General features: G+C 38.6%; 1 protein-coding gene across 4 annotated transcripts; it reads right to left on the reverse strand.

Annotated features, from left to right (window-relative positions):
* Positions 1-349: 349 nt before the first annotated feature.
* LOC107703577 (plasminogen activator inhibitor 1 RNA-binding protein-like) lies at positions 350-10,080 on the reverse strand. 4 transcript variants are annotated; one of them, XM_016506257.1, is made up of 8 exons: positions 9,659-10,080; positions 9,379-9,484; positions 9,136-9,282; positions 6,712-6,783; positions 6,519-6,602; positions 6,203-6,368; positions 5,942-6,130; positions 350-581 (listed from the first exon to the last, which is right to left on the reverse strand). In XM_016506257.1, exons 1-8 carry the CDS (start codon positions 9,897-9,899, stop codon positions 537-539), a joined length of 1,050 nt encoding a protein of 349 aa, XP_016361743.1. In that variant the 5' UTR covers positions 9,900-10,080; the 3' UTR covers positions 350-536. The 4 variants fall into 4 exon arrangements, with proteins under 4 accessions (XP_016361743.1, XP_016361744.1, XP_016361746.1 ...); XM_016506258.1 differs by lacking the exons at positions 350-581; positions 5,942-6,130; positions 6,203-6,368; positions 6,519-6,602; positions 6,712-6,783 and adding exons at positions 4,939-4,977; positions 7,337-7,525; positions 7,598-7,763; positions 7,914-7,997; positions 8,077-8,148; XM_016506260.1 differs by lacking the exons at positions 350-581; positions 5,942-6,130; positions 6,203-6,368; positions 6,519-6,602; positions 6,712-6,783 and adding exons at positions 7,155-7,175; positions 7,337-7,525; positions 7,598-7,763; positions 7,914-7,997; positions 8,077-8,148.
* Positions 10,081-10,256: the final 176 nt, after the last annotated feature.

Genomic DNA, 10,256 nt, shown 5'->3' on the forward strand with positions numbered 1-10,256 from the left:
ATTATTTTACCGATCTCCTTGCCACGTTTCTGGACTTGGGAACATTTCAGTTATATTGCCGTCTATGCAGGGTCAGACAGCTCTCAGATTTCATCAAAAATATCTTAATTTGTGTCCCGAAGATGAACGAAGGTCTTACGGGTTTGAAACGACATAAGGGTGAGTAATTGACAATTTTAATTTTTGGGTGAACTATCCCTTTAATACACCATAACTCTTCTGGTTAATCAAGTAATTGAAGAAACGCAAGTCTACATTGACTTTAATATGCTTAAATGCTTAACAGTGTTCTCTCAGCATCAATATGCCTTTAACAGCATGCTTTATTTTAGATCAAACTATGGCTCCATCCTCTTTAAAATAGTACATCCAAACAAGTGCAGAAGTTTCCGAATGATACACAAGATGACAATTACAGTAAGTGCAAAGAAACAACTTTGTGCATTCTTTATTTTTGATCATTAAGTGCACATTGCCCATTTCAGAGTTACCAACATGGGTTGCAGAAGAGTTTTCATTCTACCTCCAGAGGAGCTCTAGGCCAGTGCAGGGAAATCTTCTGGATCATCTGGGTTTGGAGCCTTAGGAAACACCAAGACATGATTTAGCCCCAAACCAGCACAGGTACACTAATACAGCATGATTAGTTGTAAAGTGTAAAAAAATGTACATAAAGTGTAATTGTAAAGTGCCTTACTATGCTGGCAAATCAATGCCAAAAAGAACCAAGTGCACCAGTTATGTTTACACACACGGTAAATTGCTTCCGCGAGACGATAACCGATCCACGCGTGAGGAAACGGGAGCCTGCAAGCTCTTTAAACACTCAAGCTCACATCAACTGTGCATGCAATACAAGCCCTTGCGAGTGAGGATATGTCTGATTGCACGCGCGTGATCATTCCCCTCATTCTCACGCTCCGTATTTTTTTTCACCTGCTGCTTTTGCTCTCGCGAACACTATTTTTGTCAGTCGTGGGGCGGGACTTGCCGTTTTAATTAATCTCAAACACCATTGGTTATTTCCCCTTTTCCGGAAGTCAGCTGTGATTGGACGCCTGTGAAAAGGCAATCCATAATTCACATGTGACCTGAGACATGGCTTTATCAACAGACCAGATGCATGTAAGGCGTAATTTACTTTTGTGTAAATATAACATGGCTGTTGTAATAAATTAATTGCATGCTTAGTCTATAGAATAGATCTTTAGCAGAAAGATTAACAACAAAACACGACAAACCCTTTTTATAGATTGTAATGACACATTTCCACGGTTATTAGCATGGTAAATCTTCCAAAATTGTTATATTTTAATTTTTCATACAACACAATGATTTTGGGTTATATTAACTTCATAAAATACAAATAAAATAAAACTAATAGTCAACTTGTTGCTATAACTCAAATTAACTTTAGTTCATCACCACTATATGCTTGTCCATTAAATAATTGTAAGTGTACATAGCCTGAAAATACAACGAACATACAAACCAATTTGGGATTTACAATTATGCACTTGAATCAGGGTTTCTGCAGGATTTTTAGAGTGCTTTCACACCTGTAGATCAATTGCTTTGTTCCGAAAGAGGGATTAAAATTACTACAATGTTGATTTTTATTCTTGGTGCTGTTCGCTTTCACACGGCAAAGTTTCTAAACGGACCAAATTTGTTAATACAAGTCACGCGTGAGTAAACTGTCTCATTGGTCAAAGTTCCACAGTTTATTTTCCGGGATTCCACTTAGCGGTCACGACTGTCATCCGTCAGGATGGAACAACAATTTTTTTTTTTTTTTTTTTGTAGCTGTTCTTATATTAATCTATCATTTTGAGCAGGAGTCCAGGATTCATCGGGAAAACTTTTTTTTAAATGCACCTACTAGGAAGAGCAATAAGACTGCATTATAAAATGAAAAAGTGCGCTTTTTTTATTTTGAATGGCGAAGACGTGCTCACCCACAGACATTCACAGGTTCATTTTGAAGTATTAGCAAAACAACAAAGCTAATGCTTTTCACGGAACTTAAGCAATTACCCATTATACAATGTGATCTAGCCTGGTTCGTTGGTCCGTTAGATCGGATTGCTTTCTCACTACAAAAATGAAAAAGGTACCTTAAATGTGAAATTAAAACCGCCAGTAGATGGCAGCAAGTCACCGTTAAGCAAGTCACTGCGATTGAACGGAATCATTTAAACGGTTGATTCATTCAGGAAGGACACAGTCATGTTGCTTAGTGACGCAAAACAGCCCTGTGGCTATGTTTGGAATGATTTTTGTTGGAGAAATGGAGCAAATATGGAAATATGGCATCTAAAACGTAAGTCTCTTAATATTAACTTGTTTATTGAACGGTTGTATAAAATCAATATCACATTTGTAACCATGCCCTTTAGTACCATATTAAACTGTAAAAAGCATAACTTACAGTTCAGATACAAGTTTTCACAAAAACAAAAAGTTTTATAAAATGATAAACTTTACATTTCAGCCTTTAAACCATTTAAGAAAACAGATGAGTCAAAAGTATTAATTATATTAAACAATTATCATCAATAAATTATTGTATAAATTAAACAAATTATGGGTGTGCGATAGACAAAAGAAAAAAAAAAAAAAAAGGATCTCGATAATTTGCTGGGATTTTATCGATAACGATAATTAGACTATTATGCTGAGTGTGTTATTGTGCTGATATCTTATCTCTAATTGTGCTGACAGCTGACTCCTGAATTTTTTGATATTCTTCATATTCTGTGTGGTCACTCCACAGCAGTGATAATTTCCAACAAGTTTTATGGGCATTTTTACCTTTAAGTTCTGCCCCATATCTTGAATTATATAATTCTAAATGCATTTTAATAGACTGATTCATGCAGTGAAAGAACGCAATATAAATGCGCACTAGTCTAACCTACTAGACTTCATGTAATGCGTGCACTCTGTAGGTGTTTTGTTTGCTTTTCACAACATACTCTAATATCAAATCGCACATCATTAAAACAACAATTACAATATTAAAATCGCAGACCATGCCGCACACCCTATTCGATTTTTATAATGCATTGTCTTCTAGATCCACCAGTTCACATTTAAAGCTCGGTGTGTTTGCAGGGAAAAAACATGGGTCGATTTTTGCATTTGTCTGAACAAAACAGTTTTACTGAAAATGCTCATTCATTCTCTGACAGCAGGTGGAGCGTTTGGTAGAAATATAACAGTTTCCCCGGTAATGCTGTACACAAAGCAGTGCAGCACCGGAATTCCAACAAGTTTTATGGGCATTTTTATCCATTTTTTCTAAAAGTGTGCACCATCTTTTGAGTCAAATTCTTGCAGTTTCCCCGGTAATGCTGTACACAAAGCAGTGCAGCACCGGAATTTGAACGTGCAGCGCTCATGTTTATTTCATGAAATCATAGCCTTTTGAAGTTTAATCGTCACATTCAGACATGTCGCAATTTTGGCATTTAGATGCATTTACACACCGTTTAATGCAGATCTGAGGGACATGGAATACTTTAACCTGCAGTTACAAATGCATAAATAATGTTTTGATATTTTAAACATAAAACATTAAAATAGACTGATTCATGCAGTGAAAGAACGCAATATAAATGCGCACTAGTCTAACCTACTAGACTTCATGTAATGCGTGCACTCTGTAGGTGTTTTGTTTGCTTTTCACAACATACTCTAATATCAAATCGCACATCATTAAAACAACAATTACAATATTAAAATCGCAGACCATGCCGCACACCCTATTCGATTTTTATAATGCATTGTCTTCTAGATCCACCAGTTCACATTTAAAGCTCGGTGTGTTTGCAGGGAAAAAACATGGGTCGATTTTTGCATTTGTCTGAACAAAACAGTTTTACTGAAAATGCTCATTCATTCTCTGACAGCAGGTGGAGCGTTTGGTAGAAATATAACAGTTTCCCCGGTAATGCTGTACACAAAGCAGTGCAGCACCGGAATTTGAACGTGCAGCGCTCATGTTTATTTCATGAAATCATAGCCTTTTGAAGTTTAATCGTCACATTCAGACATGTCGCAATTCTGGTCTTTCTGTCCCCAAATTTAAGACCTCTTGAAAATCATAATTAAAGACTTTCTTGTACAATTTAAGTACAACTAAAATTTGATACAACTAAATAAGACTTCAAGACCCGCGGAAACCCTATTGAATGCAGCAAATAACCAGGCATCAACAGCTTACCACTTCTCAGAAGCAGTTCAAAAATTTGGTTTACCGCCAAGGTGTGCACAGTAACAAGAAAGAAACGAAAAACACAATTGTATGTCTGTAAATATATTTCATTTATTTATTTATTTTTTTACACAAGGGTGAGGGGATACCAAGGAGTGTTATTTGCTGCATTCAAGTACATGACCTCAAAATACAAAGAACATACAAACTGATTTGGGATTTACAATTATGTACACGTATAATTTAATTGACAAGCATATAGTGGTAATATAGTGGTGAACTACAGTTAATTTGAGTTATTGCAATAAGTTGACTGTTATTTTATTTGTATTTTGCAAAGTTAATATAACCCAAAGCATTGTGTAGTATGAAAAAAAATCAAATAACAATTTTGGAAGATTTACCATGCTAATAACCGTGGAAACGTCATTACAATCTATAAAAAGTTTTTTTTTTCTTGTGTTTTATCTTCGTAACATCACAAGATTGCAGTCGCTAATAAACAGAAGAACTTGTTAATAAACTTTCTGCTGAAGATCTATTCAATTGACAAAGCATGCAATTCATTTATTAAAACAGTCATGTTATATTTATAAAAAAAAAACATATATAATAATAATAATAATAATATTAATAATAATAATAATAATAATAATAATAATGATGATACCTTACATGCATCTGGTCCATTGATAAAGCCGTGTCTCAGGTCACGTGAATTACGGATCGCCTTTTCACACGCGTCCAATCACAGTGGACTTCCGGAAAAGGGGAAATAACCAATGGCGTTTGAGATTACAATTTAAAACAGCAAGTCCCGGCCCACAACTGACAAAAATAGTGCGCGCGAGAGCAAAAGCAAGCAGGTGAAAAAATATGGAGCACGAGAATGAGGGGAATGATCACGCGCGTGCGATGAGACATATCCTCGCTCGCGAGGGCTTGTATTGCGCACACAGTTGATGTGATGCGTGCAAGTGTTTAAAAAGAGCTCACCGGCTCCCGTTTCCTCACGCGGAAGCAATTTACCGTGCGCGTAAACATAACTGGTGCACGCTGTTTTTTTTTTGGCATTGATTTGCCAGCATACCTTACACCATGTCCTAACCAGACGTGAAAAGCAATTTGGCTGTCCACACCAGACGAGACACGACTCACTCAAATATCACAGCCATTCAGAAGTGAGAAGCGCACTGCAATCGCAGCGAAATGGACAAGTTTATAATCTAATTCATAAATATTAAACCTTTTTAACATTATTAAAACTACATACTGAGTGACTGACTGATACCATCTTTGTCATGGAAAACACTTGTTGGTTCACGGAGTTCACAGTTTTAACGTACGTTTGCTTTAATTTATAAAAGATCTGAGGTAAACTATCTGTTGCTGCTTTCAGTATGGCTATAAATGCAATATGACGCAATATGACACTCAACATGGAATAAAGCACAGTCAGTACCTGAGATTATCATTGTCATAGATTGTATGTTGTTCCTCCAGCAACTATGTCACAGAAATAGAGTTTCTAAAATAGAAACTTTACATGTCTCCATCACGGCTGGTTAGGACAAAAACTCCAATTAACATGGAAAGTATACTTTTTATTGTGTGTCGTGGCGACACGTGAAGTTAGGACACGGTGTTAAACTAAAAGTCTTGCATTTCTCAGGATTGTGTGGGCATGAGCAATTTATGATGCAACAAATACAACTAACTTACAGACTCAAGCTTTTGTGGAGATCTTTGGGATGGCATGGATGGAGCCCCACGGCCACGACCACCTCGTCCTCCTCTCCCACCATGAGAGGGCCGAGCCAGGCTACCGAAGTTGATCTCTAGTTGACAAGTGATGTCATTGGTCGGGCGGCGGAAAACCACATCCTCTTCATCCAAGCTATTAGGATGTTTCTAAAACAAGAACAGTTATAAGAGTGAATCTGTATCCAACAGACTCTAAGTGCTATGAAAAAGACTCCTCACCTGAAGGAATTTGGACTTATGGATGACTACGGCCTTAGACAGCACAGAAGTGTCTGCCTTACGGATATTCAGCTCTACTTTGGGCCTGCTTTGTTCCTGTTGGGCTTTCCACTCATCCAGTGTCATCTCTAGGGCAAGCTCAATCACTTCCTCAGTCTCAGATGGTCTGAAAGAGTATTAAGTGGAGCAATCGTACATTCACATCCATTATGAATTATAAAAGTAAGCTCAAGTTCATAAAGTCAGCAAATAATCAAATTCACTGTCAAGCACCATCTGTGTTACAAGATATTTCCTGCAGCTGTGAGAAACGGACCTGTTTTCTCCATCAGTCTCAACTGCCTCTTGGGTCTGCTCATTTTCAACGACCTCTTCACTAGGTGACCCCTCTTCAATTTCACTACAGGACAGAAGGAAAATGACAACCATTTTATGATGGGGGGGCTGCTTTTTTCAGCAAAGTGAGAAAATAATTCCAATCTGACATAATATAAAAAGTGAAACGTCACCTCATATGGTCTCTCATCGAGCCCCAGTTACGAGATCCACTGCCGCTGCGCTTCTCTTCTGATCTGACACTCCTGATTTAAAGCAACATCCAATTTATCAGATGATTGTGTGCATAAAAAGTTCTATGCTCAAATTTGTTCATTTTCATACTTTCAACCCAAAAATAAAAAAAGACTGAGTGACTGACTGATACCATCTTTGTCATGGAAAACACTTGTTGGTTCACGGAGTTCACAGTTTTAACGTACGTTTGCTTTAATTTATAAAAGATCTGAGGTAAACTATCTGTTGCTGCTTTCAGTATGGCTATAAATGCAATATGACGCAATATGACACTCAACATGGAATAAAGCACAGTCAGTACCTGAGATTATCATTGTCATAGATTGTATGTTGTTCCTCCAGCAACTATGTCACAGAAATAGAGTTTCTAAAATAGAAACTTTACATGTCTCCATCACGGCTGGTTAGGACAAAAACTCCAATTAACATGGAAAGTATACTTTTTATTGTGTGTCGTGGCGACACGTGAAGTTAGGACACGGTGTTAAACTAAAAGTCTTGCATTTCTCAGGATTGTGTGGGCATGAGCAATTTATGATGCAACAAATACAACTAACTTACAGACTCAAGCTTTTGTGGAGATCTTTGGGATGGCATGGATGGAGCCCCACGGCCACGACCACCTCGTCCTCCTCTCCCACCATGAGAGGGCCGAGCCAGGCTACCGAAGTTGATCTCTAGTTGACAAGTGATGTCATTGGTCGGGCGGCGGAAAACCACATCCTCTTCATCCAAGCTATTAGGATGTTTCTAAAACAAGAACAGTTATAAGAGTGAATCTGTATCCAACAGACTCTAAGTGCTATGAAAAAGACTCCTCACCTGAAGGAATTTGGACTTATGGATGACTACGGCCTTAGACAGCACAGAAGTGTCTGCCTTACGGATATTCAGCTCTACTTTGGGCCTGCTTTGTTCCTGTTGGGCTTTCCACTCATCCAGTGTCATCTCTAGGGCAAGCTCAATCACTTCCTCAGTCTCAGATGGTCTGAAAGAGTATTAAGTGGAGCAATCGTACATTCACATCCATTATGAATTATAAAAGTAAGCTCAAGTTCATAAAGTCAGCAAATAATCAAATTCACTGTCAAGCACCATCTGTGTTACAAGATATTTCCTGCAGCTGTGAGAAACGGACCTGTTTTCTCCATCAGTCTCAACTGCCTCTTGGGTCTGCTCATTTTCAACGACCTCTTCACTAGGTGACCCCTCTTCAATTTCACTACAGGACAGAAGGAAAATGACAACCATTTTATGATGGGGGGGTGAGAATTTTCAATCTGACATAAAATGTGAAACACCTCATATGGTCTCTCATCGAGCCCCAATTGCGAGATCCACTGCCGCTGCGCTTCTCTTCAGATCGGACACTCCTGATTTAAAAGCAATGTCTCATTTATCAGCTGATTGTGCGCACAAAATGTTCCAAGCACAAATATGACAAGCGGTGGTTTCAACCAGTAATTTACAACCCAAAAATGGGTGACAGATCAGTTCTGAAAGGGTGATGAAAAAACAACTGCAATTAAGCACATAATCGTTAATAGGGCCTTTCGCACCGCTTTAGTTCCAGAACTAAATGTACAGTACTAAAGTACTGGGACGATTTTGCGCGAAAGGAGGACTAAGAACCTCCAACGACAACTGGCAGTGCTACATTTGCTACAAGTGCCTGCACTTCAGCGTCCGTCCATCTATCGCTGTTCTCCATACTTGCGAAATAAGTTGACAATGTTTACAGTATGTTTATACGGCGTTTTAAATCATGGCGGGTGAGGGCGTTTTCATACGCGTTTGGCCAATCAATGTCTATTTGCGTCACGATTAGTACCAGTTGTGCTAGTTAGACCCTGCTCCGGAGTAGGAGCTAATTTGGCTCTCGAAAAAGGCAGTCCGGTACTAAAATCGCACCCAGTTCCGGCGGTGCGAAAATGCCAAAAAGTGGGTAGTTCCACAATTAGTTCTGGTACTATGAAAAGGTTCCCGCGGTGCGAAAGGCCCTAATGTCATCCATCACTTAAAATATCCTGAAGTATTATTTAAAAAAAATAATACATTGAATTACTAAATTACATTTATATAGCATTCTATAAAATGTATTGTAAATATTATAATGCAATTTAATATATCGTACACTTTTGGCCAGTCTCATTTATACATTGTATTTAATGTTTTCAAATTAATATTAAAATAAAACGTTTTAATATTTCAGTGCCGCATTTACATCTGCATATTTGTTTAATTACATTATTTGTACCTAATTTATAAGTGATACCCAGTATAAGGTTTGGGCCCTAAATCAAACCCAGTCGGACCACTGAATTAGACTCTTAACATGACAGTAATGAGTAACAGCTCACGTTCGGTCACTGCCACTATGTCTCTCAAACTCTCTCTTTCCCCTCTGGTCAAATCCATCACTGGATCTTGGATATCCTGGGCCTCGGGCTCCTCGTCCTCTTTCTGTACCTCTTCCTCTGACAGGCCTGTCCAGCACATCCACAGACCTACACACAGATGAAGATAGATTGCGTGGCATGCAAAATAAATTCAGGAAGATGAATAAAAAATAAAGACATTAACACGTAATTAGAGACATTTACCTCTCAACAGAGAAGCTGAGGGGGGCGTCGGCATCGGTGAAGTTGCGCTCAAAAGTCACGCGTCTCTCTATTCGCTCGACTTCTCCACGAGCAAGACGGACTTGGCCTAGAAATTCGGACCAAATACAAGCCACGAACAAATGTAAACACTTTAAATGCCTAAAACCTCAGCAACCACATTTAAACTCATGATATCTTCTAGGGATTAATTAAATTAGTGAATAATTTATTAAAAGAAAGGCACGTTGCGTCGAATAAAATGAAGCCGTCCTTCACATACCTTGTCCACCCCCACCTGCCGTAAGGACCATTTTCCTGTCTCTTTGAGACTCTTTCTTTCCAGAATTAGTTGTGGTTGAAGTTTTCTTCGGATCATCTTTCTTCTTCTTCTGTTTCTTGTCCACCCCTGCCGCGTATAAGATGTCGAACGGGTCGGATTCATCGTCCAGCAGCTGGCCGAAACGATTCGCAACGGCGCATCCATATCCCTCATCAGGCATCTCCTCTCCTAACTCCTTCATCTTTATCGACTATTGCAGGGGAAATGAAATAATCGAGCTATCATCGAAGGACTACAAACTAAGCAGAACGAAGTTCTGTTTATCTCCCAAAGAGAAAAATAGAGGCGCTAAACAGTGCCCGAAGATTGAGGTCTAGTCTGTGAGCACCAACTAACGTAGCCATCAGATGTGACGTTCAGGTGATTGAATTCAGGTTCATATATAAGCAATTAGTCTCCGCCCCGGAAGTCAACCTAGTTTTAGAACGCACTCATTAATATTAATTACGCACTCGAACGTTCGACTATTTGCTGTCATAGTATACAAAATATCTGTTGGATTATTTTCGGCCTATTTTATTGTCGATTTTTGTGACTG

The sequence above is a fragment of the Sinocyclocheilus anshuiensis genome, unplaced genomic scaffold, assembly GCF_001515605.1.
Source record: "Sinocyclocheilus anshuiensis isolate Anshui unplaced genomic scaffold, SAMN03320099.WGS_v1.1 scaffold330, whole genome shotgun sequence".
Lineage (NCBI taxonomy): Eukaryota > Metazoa > Chordata > Actinopteri > Cypriniformes > Cyprinidae > Sinocyclocheilus > Sinocyclocheilus anshuiensis.

What these genes read in the sequence shown, in the direction of transcription:
- LOC107703577 (XM_016506257.1), bottom strand. Translation starts at nt 9,899, where the DNA reads ATGAAGGAGTTAGGAGAGGAGATGCCTGATGAGGGATATGGATGCGCC. An exon ending in GAGACTGATGGAGAAAACAG is followed by an intron (nt 6,369 to 6,518) that starts GTCCGTTTCTCA and finishes ATACTCTTTCAG; the next exon opens with ACCATCTGAGACTGAGGAAG. An exon ending in ATAAGTCCAAATTCCTTCAG is followed by an intron (nt 6,131 to 6,202) that starts GTGAGGAGTCTT and finishes TTCTTGTTTTAG; the next exon opens with AAACATCCTAATAGCTTGGA.